General features: G+C 37.6%; 1 protein-coding gene across 1 annotated transcript; it reads left to right on the top strand.

The window, feature by feature from the left end:
* The first annotated feature begins 2,213 nt into the window (after positions 1-2,213).
* On the top strand, positions 2,214-12,824 carry LOC137191715 (syndecan-2-like). Its single transcript, XM_067602035.1, has 5 exons — positions 2,214-2,515; positions 7,538-7,670; positions 8,439-8,656; positions 8,962-9,262; positions 9,633-12,824. Exons 1-5 carry the CDS (start codon positions 2,456-2,458, stop codon positions 9,794-9,796), a joined length of 876 nt encoding a protein of 291 aa, XP_067458136.1. The 5' UTR covers positions 2,214-2,455; the 3' UTR covers positions 9,797-12,824.
* The last annotated feature ends 900 nt before the right edge of the window (positions 12,825-13,724 follow it).

The raw sequence follows: 13,724 nt of genomic DNA, 5'->3' as shown, positions 1-13,724 counted from the left end.
GAGAGTGGCCTTCCTGAATGACTTTAATACCAAAAGGAAGACAAATCACTGCAAATTGACCTAAATTAAGTGCAAATGTAAAATTTATTGCAGAAGTATTCACCTGCTTTAACATAGTCAAGGCATCTTTGGTAGTTACAGCTTTGACATTAAAGAGTGTTCAACAGTTAAACTGTCTGGAAATTTCTAATTACACTAAAAAGTTGTAAAACTATATAACTGTATGCACTGTGTGTAACAGTATGATCACAGTCTGAACAGTGAGTGAGTCTCAGATTCTCCTGTATCAGTGTTTTAAATACGAGTCCAATTTCCTTATCTTGCCGAGCCAAATGTGACTTAAACATTAAGCAGTACAAAAATGTTTTAGCAGTTGATTTGATTTCTGTCTCTTGTTTCTTCATTATTTAACATCACAAGGAATTACTGAAAATGGCCTGTCATGCTGACTCCTTTGATGGATGCAAAGCAACATTTTATCTCTATGCCACAAACTAAATATATGAAAATACATGAATTTGATAGATGTGGAATAATTGTCCAAGAGAAATGGAACTTAATTCATGGTTAATTCTCCTCATACAAAGAAACAAAGTGGATACAAAGAGTATTTTTTGTTTGTTTTTAATATTCCAGTTTCATGTGTGATGCTTTATGTTGTACTTTGCTGTCATAACCACTTTTCTGCACTGGGGGGAGTCATATCTACAGTTTAAAATGCGGTTCATCAGCTTTGGTCAGTCTCGTATAAAAACTACAATAAAACCAGTATGGGAATCTTTATTTATTTATCTTTATTTATGTAGTCCTGACTGAGTAATAAAAAAAGTTCTACGTGTTACCAGAAATGAGATGATCTTCTTTGGTCTACTTAAGCACTTTATATGTCATATGTATTACTAATTTTTCCAAACAAGTGTTTTAGGGAACTATTCTATCTTTTTTTAGAGAACTTACTGTAAGTTCTCATTTTCTGAGATTTTTGTTTTCCCAATAAAGAAGTGTCCATAAAGTAGTGCATTTAGAGTCAGCAAAAGGTGAGGTATTGATATTTTTTTCATACAATCTGCATTAATCCAAGTCTTGTTGCTACTACATCCTGCATAATCATTCTTCACATTACAAGACAGATACTTATCAACCTATATGGGTACGTAATATCTGCTTCTAAGGGGTATAGCAAAGGTTTAACACACCCCAAACTGAGTTCACATAGTCATTATTTGGGGAGAGATACACATAGAAATAAATGTAGTGCTATAAAGTACTGCATTTATGAATGTATGAAGAAAGTAAATTACTTCAAGACAATCTAAGTTAAATTAGGATGATGGACTTAATTGTTTAAAAAACAGTGTGAATTAGCATTTCACCCATGAAATTAACAGTTTGTCAGTGTGTGTGTGTTTGTCTCCTTCTTTATTATACATCTATGGTGTGTGTATATGTCTCTCTCCTTAAAGGATAGCTTCACAATTTTCAAGTCGACAGTTAGGTGTCCATATAAACAGGGAAAGAGGTTTTCCTCACTGTAATCATTCCTCCTGTTCATACTGGCTATTAAAAGATCTTCAAATGTGCTTTCAATGTAAGTGATGGGAGCCAAACTCAAGAGTGTGTCCACAGTTGTTTTTTGCATTTAAAAGTTGATCTTTAGCTTATATGAGGCTTCAGCAGTCTGAGTTAGTCATATCAAGTTGATATCTGACACATTTACAGTCTTTTTTAGCATCAAACTCCCTCTTTGTGTTTCCTCGGACAGTGTTTCCTTGTTGAGCTGTGGTGGAAGTAGAGTAACAAAAAGAGGAAATTTGGCTAGTCTAAATTTACAGTCTAAAAAGACTGTTAATGTGGCAGATATCCACTTGATATGACTCATTTGAACTGCTGAAACGTCATATTAGCTTCAGATAAACTTTTAAATACATTTTTGCACAGAAGGATGCTTGTGGATTTTGGCCCCCATCACTTATATTGTAAGTGCATTATTAAGGGATCTTCAAAGGGCCAGTATGAACAGGGGGAATGATTACAGCAAGAAAAACCTGTTTCAGTGTTGCATTCCGGCAGGAGATTGTCGCTTTAAGACAGACATGAAAAAAATTGTGAACCCTTCCTTTAACACATCCCCGGCGTGTCACATGGACATATTGAGGAGTGTCCATTCAGCTGCTTCCACAATCAACGTCACGTCGTGGTGACGTCACCGCAGGACCACGCTGCATAGCCAGTCCAAACAACTTTTCCAGAGGAACTCCGCACCACAACGCGTCCAGCAGCCGTGCAATAAAGTACCGAGATTTAACAAAGTAGACGAAAAATACCAGCGAAAACGTGACGAGGATTCAGCTGAGCGACATTACTTTTGTTTTTAGAGTGTATACAATTTAATTTTTTTCCGCTTACTGTATATAGTTTTCCCTTCCAACTGCCGTTTCTTTTTTGGAAATTAAAGATGAGGAATCTGTGGTTGTTGTTCGTCGTCGGGCTGGCGACTGGGTTTATCAGTGAAAAAGTAAGTAGCTTTTAATTGAGTTTTTAATTATATTTGGCTATATGACACCTGAATGTTATGTGACTTAATAATGTTGACATTGTGTCTTTCTTTTATCCCGATAAACGGCACAAATTAGCCGTTAAGATGTTAAACCTCCGTAACGTTTAATTTCGTTGTTTCCTTTTGACTCTGTGGGTTTTTCTTACCGAGTCTCTTCACAAATCACAGTGTACCCTACATATAATGTTATTCAGTCTTAGCCTGATTAATATGTTTGTTTTATGGTCATACTTTGCCTAATTGGTCCACCTGAACGTTTTATGCAAAGTCAGTGGTAAAAACGAACATGAAAGTAAGACTCTAAAGCTAACCCAACTGATTTTTTTTAAGCAAAAACAAATGCTATCTTCCAGGAAGCTACAGTATTTACAGAAGAGATATGTTATTTGGCAGACTAATCCAGCGTTTGATAATATTCAGTCACAAACTGTCTTTTCAGCCCAAGTTCAGTCGTCCAGTTGGTGTAAAGTTCACACAGGGCCAGAGTCTGTTCAGCCTCTAGCTCACAGCTTTGACATTTAAACCCAAACCTCCAGACCTGGCCTGAATTTCTCACCAACAAAGGGCTTGGGTCAAGTTTTGAAATGTCATCATTTCCTTAATTAAATTCTGAATTTGAAGTCTGTGTAACTACATCAATAATAAATACCAGGATAAAAATGCTAAGAATGAGAATATCCTTCTTCCTAACATATCAAATCTGTTTTTTCCTAAACTATGAAAATCACTTCCCCTCTTTCCTCTTCTTTCTCTCGCTCTGTTGTAAAAGCTGGAAAACACCTGGAAATGACAGGCTAAAGCAGAGCTCTGTACACTGTCACAAGTGCTAAACGATCCTGGTTGATGATAAAATTCCCATTAAGAGAGCCAGGGAACTTAGCCACCTCTTCAGCAATACATGATAGTCATGATTTATGGACTGTATATTGTGAAAGGGAGAGAGCTGAAACCTGAGACCGTACTGTTGGGTATGTGTAGCAGGAACTGGCAAGGCAGCAAATGTTGCCGAAATACTGACAGACTTGTGGAGAAAGAGAGGGAATGTACAGTTTGTCATTCCTTTCCCACCTTGAATCTGAGAAAACATTTTTTTACAAATGGATGTGACTTCTAGAGAACAACTTTTTAACAGCTAAACCTTTACGTCTATCATCTTTTAAATTGTGGCTCTGTATATGTCATACTCTGCCTCACAAATGTCTAAGTTCTCCTTAAGTTTGTGCCACTAATAGGCGGACTCCAGTCCTAAATTGCTGGGCGTCATGGGTTACATCGTATATATACAAACTGTCTCTTTCTGTGAGTGTGGCTGTAGAATTACTGGTTAGTCAGTCAGTGATGCTGCTCACATCTGAGAGACAAATGTTCAAACAGGCTTTCTGCCTGTGACAGTTTGTGAGCCGGTAGTTGTGTCATTTTCTGGATGGATGACTCACAGTGAGTCCCACTGGGCTAGTCCGGGCAAGCACATAGCTGCGTGGGAGACACACAGTTTTTCACCCACCCGACCATAGAAGGCAAGAGGAAGATTGGGACACCTGCTCTTATTATTACTCATAATTACATAAATAACTCATAAAACATCATAAAAACACACATGAACAAAGGAAGAAATAAAGTTGAAATAAAAGAAATGGATAGATGTTAATCTATCCATGTCACTCATAGAAAATTGGTACACATTGTGGTATCCCTCAAGCTTGAGTTGTAAAGCAATCAGTAACACCATATTAGTCATAAAATATTAGTCACAGCACTGAACTTTATAAAGACAACTGTACACATCCTGTCAGTCTCAAAGCATCAGACTAGATAATGGATTGTTTCCTTTCCGCTCCTAAGCCTTTGTTGTTCATCTGATTTTCAATCTCAGCATGTCTTTGAGGGATTTTCACACCTTAGTCAAACATGGACTAGTCAAAGGTTTTTAAACCAAAGCTAACCTGCTTTTTTACAGCGGGAAATACCAGTGAGGTTTTCTCCACAGATAGATAGTGAGGGTACTCTCACTCTCTCTTTGTTCCACCGTAGACATTTTTACATTTTAAGCCTTTTTAACTGATGCAATCATATCTTTTACCAGACACTGTGGACGAGGACCTTTCATAATACATATCTAAATAATTCAGAATATGATAATCTCCTCTATGTGTTAGACAAAAGTAGATATTGTGTCACATTCAGGTCAAACTTGTAACAAAAATGGTAAAAATTGTCTCCTGTTTAACTTACTGTGAAATAATTTTGCCTTTTTATTAAGCTTTTAGAGATTATTAACTGCGATTAAAAAACAAAAAAGATACACTTGACTTTGTGAGTGAAACATTTTATGACTTGTAGCCTTGGTCAAACATACACCCCCTCAAACACAGCATTGTGCACTCCTGCTGCTGCTGTCTAGATGGTGATGACAGGTCTGCTGTGTACTTTTGGCTCTTACACAACCTCACTCTTGACCCGGCTGCTCTCTCTCATTATCATTGACTTCTATCTCAGTGGGGGGAAATTTTACAGTAATAACTGTTAGCCCTGGAGGCACAAACATACAGGTTTGTTGATCACAAGATTTAATAATGCACATCCCTAACACAATCACACACACCTTAACATGTCTATTGCATGACTGTTGTGTAATACTACTGTGGCCAGTGAATTTTCTTCACTATGATGAGGCACTGAGATACCAGATGGTTATATACAGCCTGTGTATGTGTGCATTATGTACATATGTATGTTTTCCAGATGTGTGTAAATGTGTGAGTCAAGTCTTCCAGTAAACCCGAACGCATTATAGCTTCTTTCTGGCAAGGGGGATGGTCAGAGAAAGTGATTTTATTTTGCCTTTGTGTTTCATTTTGCCAGTTACAGATGTGCATTTGAAAACACCAATGTGTCCCTGGTCTGCTCATATATCAATAGAGATGTGCAATAATTCAACATCATTATCCTTTCACTGCTGACTGAATCATATATCATCGTTCATGATCATATTACGACATGATGTTATCATTCCACAAATTTCTGTTCAAGCAAGCTGCAACTAAAAATTAGCAAATTCAGTGACAGAAATGTATGTTTTACACATTTGAAGAGTTTGGTTGTGTGTAATGTGTAACAGTGGAACACAGTTTATGGTTTTGAACATATATTTGATTATTTTATGTTTTATTTGCCCTATTGTCGTATTCATTAATATTGAAATATGCCCCAAATGATGGTGATAATGACTTCAACCATATCGCCCAGCCCCATATCACAGTGTATGTTAGGGATTTTGTTTTAACTACATATAGTTGGAGGTGGTGTATTTGGCAGTCGGAAGCACCTGAAGTCACAGTTGGACTAGTTGCTGTGGCCTTAAAAAGGAATTCTGCTCATTTTAGTATGTATATTAACTGTTCCATCTCAACTGGGAAAGTTCAGTCACTATAGACATGTTATCAGCTTTCAACTCTCTTCAATCGTCAACACAAATTCTACATTTTAAAGCCGTCAGCAGAACATACGAAACATACCGCTATTACGTTTGTATGCCTGCAGCATGTTCGAGTCGTGTGTGTCTGTGTGTTTTGTTTTGACAAGAACAGCATCTGCTTTTGTAATCCCTGGCTGAAGACGGCAAGAATGCTATTTTAGTCAACCATAGCATTGTCAGACTCCCTTGTCTTTTGAAAATAGATGTTAATAATTTTTTGTCTGTTTCGCCACAATGTACACACAACATCTGGTTTGTCTCAGAGTGTTTTTCTCTCCATATTTCTTGTCATCTTGGTTAGCTCAAACAAACATCAGACATCAAAGCTTAAATGTCTCTCTTGATTCCTGCCTTTCATTCTGTTCCTCACAGTACCAGAAATAAGATGCAGAAAGACCATAAATCCATTAATCACAACAGTTCTTCTGATTTCATTTTTGCCTACAGACGATCAAAAGCATACTGCCAATTAAAATGCTAGTATTGGAAAATGATTTAAGACTTTCTTTCTTTAGCTAGTCTGTTATTTCACTCAAGTGCGAATATTTATTGCTCTAAAAGACAGAAGTGTACACCTCCTCACACATCTTCTCCTCTGTCTTCAACACCTGTTCTATGAGAAACATACAGTACTATCCCTGTCTCGCTCCTTCCTTTCCTTTCTTTTCTCCAGGCTCCCTCCTTGCTCCTTCTCTCAGCACCTGTGTTAGTGGAAGCATAGTATACATACCAGACATACTTCAGGTCTCAATGGGCCATATTCATCCACATCTGTGTGTGTGTGTGTGTGTGTGTATTTGTCTCTCTGTATTACTACCAACATCTGCCCAGCCGTTCCTGTGTTGTTGAATTTCAGACTGATTATTAGGTTGCTTTCCTAAATGTATGTGTTTTCATCTGTCAAGCTGATAAATGTAGTAAATTCACAATTAATTAAAGTCTGAACCACCCAAGTACCTCATCTCTTTTGCTTAAGCCTAGTTCCTTTGCTCAGTCTATGCCTCAGACGACGAGACAATTAGGTTTTTGGTTTTCATCACACTCCTTTGTGTTGGGTTTGGGTTAGTGGGAGGTTTTCCTCGGCTGCAGTATTATATATATGAAACAGTTTTTTTTTTTGTTTTTTTTTTCCCCGCATCTGTTCTGTGCGTTGTCTTTGAAGCTGCTCTATCTCTCCCTCCTCCTCTCACACACTTAGATCTCTGCTGTCTGGTTCTGTGAAGCATCACAAATTACTGCCACAACACAAGAAACCAGCCTCCATTTACATGCCACAGTATGTGCACTCTGGCATATTTGGCCAGCATAGGTCATTGGTTGTGAGAGGTATTGTCTTACTCCAAAACTGTAGAGGCGTTCACATGGTTTCAATTAGTGGAAGGAATTCTGTAAGTGTGAATGAGACAGATTTATGTGTGTCTTTCTCTCTCCTTTCTGTCTTTGCTCTCCCCCTGCTTGCATCAAATGAGTAATAACAATACCTTTTGAATTTTTCTCTTTCCCAGCTCCTGGTCTCCTCCCAGTCACCCTCATCTACGGCAGATGACCTGTACCTAGAGGGCCGACCGTCAGGTGACTTTCCTATAGATGATGAAGATAGTGAAGACAACGGCTCAGGCTCTGGTTCTGGAGACTATGGTAAGGAGACTAACTGTCTCTTGAACTTTCTTTGTTTTGTAATTGTTTTGCTTATATCTTTTTATTGTTGCAAATCATTTTGGTTTTAGCAAATATACACATGGAAGAATGTGAAAATGCATAAATGGAGGGTTCACAAATAAGATACAGAAGTATGATGTTTGTGGAAGAAAGGGTAACCTGGAACTTCATGATTCCGATAATCCAATCGGATTATCTAATTATGTCTCCATTTTCTAATTTCCTTACAAGCAGTTAATTTTTGTAAAGGTATTGCTTATCTAATCTTCTTTCCAAAACCAGAAACTTTTACAATGGGGGAAAAAAGTAGTTAAAATACCAGACATGATTAATTCCACTCATGCACACAGACGTATGAGCAATATGTGTACTGCAGACACGAGTGCATGTATATTCAATCACAGAAGCACAGTGTCTGATGCAGTGTGCCAGATGTTTGTCCTGAGGTGATGTGGAGTTAACCAGGTGAGATTTTATTAGAAGTCAGCAGATGTCAAACGCTCCTCGTCTTTATCATGAATGACTCACCTTTATGCTCACAGTGATAAATGTGCTTGAACCTTCATTGTGATCACAAGAGAAAGTTAAGATGTGGTAAACTGTACTTTGGTAAATTCCAGGGTGTGATGAAACAGACTGCATTCCCCCTGCATGAATAAGAAACCAGTTAATTAACATCCCAAGTGCATATTTTATTAAGCAAATACAGCCTATTAATAGAATTGTGATTGGTTCCTCCTCTTTCAGCTTTCATCGACCTCGCAGATAAAGAGGAGTTACTCAGGAGGTTCTTGAACCTCTCTGACACCACATTCAGCAAGGAAACGGTTCCAGTTCAACCACAGCCAACAGATGATTCTCATCACAACTCACCAACCAGAGAAGAGGACAGCCAGAATCCACCAACCACAGAGGAGCACACTGAGGCAACACCTTCCATATTCCATGAGGACAGGGATGAGAAGGTAGAACAATGCTTTCCTTTCCACACTAACCCTTATGTCGAAAGTAGAAAACCTTCATGACTTGGGTCCTAAGACAAACCATAAATTATATACTGTAGACCATTTAAAACAAACATTTTAAATGCTGTTCATATACTTTCAAGAATAGTTTCTTTATATTGATAGATGTTGTAATTGTATGATTTCCTGACCTGATGATTGCACTATTAATTTCCTATTCCAATTTTCAATTTACACAATTTTTTTCCAATCCAATTTTGTTATACAGTGCAAAATGCATTTTACTAATCAATATATTCCTCCAGGTGCCAGGTATTGGCCCAACAGCTGACTCGTTCACACATGATACCAGTCCCAGTTCCACCAGCATGCCTTCCAGTGAAGCCACTGCAACTGAATTCAGTATAGACACCAGTGTAACCAAAGATGCCGACGAGGATAGGTTGGATGACCCCGCAGCCAAAGACATTGAAGATAAAGTCCTGATCCAAAAGGATGTAAATGACGTTAATGCCAAAGATGGTCGAGACAGCAGAACATATGTGGTAGACAGTCCTGAAGAGGTAACCTCTGAGAACACGTGGGAGAGGACAGAGGTGCTGGCAGGTAAGGACAGATTTCCACTAGACTTCACACACTTATATTTATTGTCCCCATTTCTGTGGTTTAATGAGGTAATTAACTGAGTTCAGCAGTATCTGAAGACTTAACAGGTAAAGCTTTTAATGAACTAATAAAGAATACATTTTTTGAGTTGTGAAGTTAGTATAAAACAGATGATTTTCTGTTGATGCCAAGTGCTTTTAGAATATTAGGATTTGAAGTGATGAATGTATTTTGTATTTAGGCTTCACAAACAAGTACATACAAGTGTCTTCTATCTCAAAGTTAAGAAAGGTCTGTGAAACATTAGCAGCAAGTGTGGGACACTGTCAAGAAAATTTAACATTTTAATATTTCCTCATTTCCTCTCCAGCGGTGATAGCATGCGGAGTGATTGGATTCCTCTGTGCTGTTTTCCTCCTCCTCCTCCTCGCCTACCGCATGAAGAAGAAGGATGAAGGTAGCTATGACCTGGGAGACACCAAACTTCCCACAACAGCCTATCACCAAGCGCCTACCAAGGAGTTTTACGCCTGAACTGACAAACGGAGACTTAACAAAAACTGTCACCTGCCAATCAGGATTTCAGAATGGAAGATTGATCCTCCCGTTGAAGTTTGAAGTCAAGCTCCTCTGCTCTTCTACAATGCTCACCTCTCATCTCTCCTACCTTCCTCCTGTGCTATCCTTCCACATCCTTCTCTACATAATGCTCAGTGTTTGTGAAGAGGAGGACCTAAGGGAACAAAATAAGACTATTAAATTGCATTCCTATCATTCCATTCCAGGGAAGGAGTTCAGACATCAAAACACATCTTACATTTTAAGAAAGGAATAGAGTATCACGATGGATCACAGCCATTCTCGTCTAGGAAAGTAATCAACTCAAGTATTGATAATACTGTGCCTTTAGACCCACAGTACTTACCTAAGCTGAACCCGCCAAGCTCAGCTTAACAACGCGAGGGAATTGGCAGAAACGTATGAATAGGAAAGCTTTAATGCATATTGAATGTCGTCAATTAAAACGGTACCATATAATGGGATTAACATTACAAAGGACCTTCAAAAGTTTGACACCCTTTTCCCTTTATTTGAGGTCAAATTTACTCTGTTTGTTAACATCTTTCATTGTTACATTTCATTTTCTGTATGCTTTCTTTGCTGACTTGAAGATTTTTTTTGTCGTTATATGAGGAATGAATATGTTATTTCATATGCTGTCCAGTATTGGTGTGAGAGATTTTGTTACTCTGCAGGTACATACTTTTGTTGTTTTCTCACAGATATTTGACACTTGCAGAACTGACCAAATATAAATGTGCTTTATTTGTCTTTTGGAAGATTTATTTTTCAGTAGCCTTTTCAGTGTGTTTTTATGTTTAGAGATTATATTTCCATAAGCCATTTAAAAAAATAGAGATTTCAGTCTTTTCATTGTATTCATACAGTGCTTGCTTTTGTAAAGGTCTGTCAACCTTGCATCTGTCCAACATTAGTAATATTTTCAGGACTATTTTATTTGGTTACTGAGTGCAGCAAGCATGTGGGACAGGATTGCTAAGGTAAAGCCAGGGCTAATGACTATAATTCAGAAACTGTAGAAGTGACCAATGTTTTCTGATGAAAGCCAAAGCACATTCCTTTCTGACTATCAGCTGTATACAGCTATAATAGTTGGTTTGAAGTTAAAGGGACAGTGACAGCATTCAGTGTTTCCTACAGTATCTAGAGACAGGGCTTATCCACACAGCAGGGTTAGAGAGATATAATCAGCTATAGATGTTTGTTTAATTCTCAACTGTAATAAGACATGTTGACAACTGGAATATTCCAACGCAGTAATGTAATTCATTCACCACTTACAAATTTCATTTTAAGTGGTTACAGTGCACTTCTAAGTGTAAGCATATCACCTTCTAAATGTAAGTGTCCTTATTATTATTCTATACCTCAACCAGCCAACCAAAGGGATCCTGTAAATTGACAAAGCTTCAAGAAGGATACAGGAGGTAGTTATCAAGGATGACATTGTGGTGTCATTCCCTTTTGATAGCACCTAATTTTAATTGTATTCACCCTGTTAAATATATATATTTTAGACAAAAGAATGTGGATTTGCCCAATGTATAGACTCTGATGAATTTTAACCAGCTACCTACTTCTTATAATGTGTCAAAGAACATTACATATCACACCAACATTATTTGTTTGACTCACTATGTGTTGGTTTTAAAACGTTGCTTCTCATCAATCAAGCTGAATGAGATGTGGGTCTGAGTGAGTTAAAGAATGAATAGACTTATCTCCTGTCCAGTTTTCCGTCAAGACAACATTGATTTCAGATTGCTGTTTTTTTTTTTTTGTTTGTTTGTTTTTTTTTGTTGCTTGTTTGTTTAATTTGAGTTAAACTCATATAGGATTTCAAAGACAATTTATTTTTTTTGTTTTTAGATTTCCCTGTGCCATAGGTGGTTCTGTTAATGTCACTGCCGAATTTGTAGCAGGTTTTGTGTTTGATTTCCTTCACAAGCTAATGTAACATCAATGAAAGCTAACCACAGACATCGTGTGTGAGGCTACATCAATCTTGTGTCTTTTAAATTGTGGCTACTCAATAGTATTTACATAATAGAAGTTTTGTTGCTGTTATAGAAATGACTGTTTTGAAGCAATTCTGAATAATCTGAATGCAAATCTGGAAAACTACCTATTTTTTTATGGCTGGAATAAACAGGAAGATCTGATCACTAACCCACTGTGACTTACTCGACCATTGATAATGCGATATTTGTTGGGCACTTAAATCCATTTAGATCTCGGTGATGCCAGTGGGAGATGAATCTCCAGCTTTTACAGTGTTACGGTCATGCTGTTCTGGGCTAGATTCCTCTGTGACAGTGTGGTGTTAAAAAAAAAAAGACATTTCTGGTGGTAAAGACAGCAGAAATGTCAGACATAAACTATACCCATAAAGGGTTAAGACAATGGATTAGCACTTGCTGGCAATCCAACTCATGATGACACACAATAACCTTTCTCTTCTAGGATCTCTGTAAATGTATACTATATGTTGATGATACCATAATTTATATGTATTAATTTATACTTGCTCAGACTATAATCCAGGTTAATATGTCAGTCACAAATGGGGCTGTACAGTATTTACTCATGGTTTAAGCCTCTATGTGCCTACTGATCAGACTTTTTTAAAAAATGTATGTTTTTAGTATATCTTACAAGCCTTGATTCAATATGTCAGTAAATTAGCTTTTTAAAAATATGTTCTTATGAATGCATTCAATAAATGGTTAAAGTAGAATAAAGTTTCTTGTACATACATTGCAGCTCTAATTTTTATTTTGATGGAAGCCGAGTATGAATTGACTGAAGGTTTTAACAAATTAAAAAGTGCACAATGGTGGTGGACAAACAAAGAACTAGTTACAGATAAAACGGTGACAGAAGCACAAGAGGAGGCCAGTAGAGAGCTGTGTTGCTGAAATGGTGTATCTTATGAGGTTCACTACTGAATAAAAGATGTGGCTTTAAAGCAATGCTGAAATGGTGCTGTTTGTCATTCCTCGGCTTGGGTGGGATTGGTCACTCTGAATATAAGAGCAAACATTCTTTCTTCACTCTGACACACACATACACAGCACAATGAAACAGATGTGTTCACTCAACAGCCTGTGTGCTAACGTTCAACCACCTTCCTATGTCTCTTACTTTCTGCCCTTTCATTGACCCTTTTCTCCTTAATTCCCCCTCTCTGACAAGTATCATTGGCCACTTAGGTAATATTTTTTTGTTTCCACACAGTATTTTGGAGCCTTTGTGTTGTATTAATCTTGTTTTTCATTGCTGGTGTCAAGACTGAGTCCAAATTCTAAGTCCAGTCATTTGACAGAAATTCATGGTGTTTACAGATGAAACAGATCTAAATGGAGTCTGCAGTCAGCTGCAGGTAAAAGCATTCAGTTGTACTTTGCTCCACTTGTTTGCACAGTAGCACAAAAAAACATTTCCTCCTGGCCTCAAGAAACATCCTCTTACAAACGTGGGTGCCAGAAAAAAACGTTTTCAAACCACCATGTTAAACCGAGCCAGCAGCATGTAGATGGAGCCAAATGGTCAGATGTTTTCCAGAACCTGACAATGCAGAGAAGAAAACACAAATGGCAGAGAAAACAGAGTGAAAGACAGGGAGACACTGAACGTCTTATATCATTATGTAGAAAGCAAATGGCTTAGACAACAGTAAAATGCCTCTACATGAGTATGGTGATATACAAAAGTAGTAGATTGTAAGGAAAGTATGGGAAAATATTAATTAGACCTTTCTCACGGGATGAGACATTCACAGAGGATGCTGACACATTGTAATTGAAGATAAGTGGTAGAGAAGGATGGGGGCGTAAAACCACAGATTGGGATGTGGGCAGAGAAGTGATGAGTTTTCCAT

The sequence above is a fragment of the Thunnus thynnus genome, chromosome 10 (assembly GCF_963924715.1).
Source record: "Thunnus thynnus chromosome 10, fThuThy2.1, whole genome shotgun sequence".
In the NCBI taxonomy this organism is placed as follows: Eukaryota; Metazoa; Chordata; class Actinopteri; order Scombriformes; family Scombridae; genus Thunnus; species Thunnus thynnus.
This window is presented reverse-complemented; position numbering and strand designations above follow the sequence as displayed.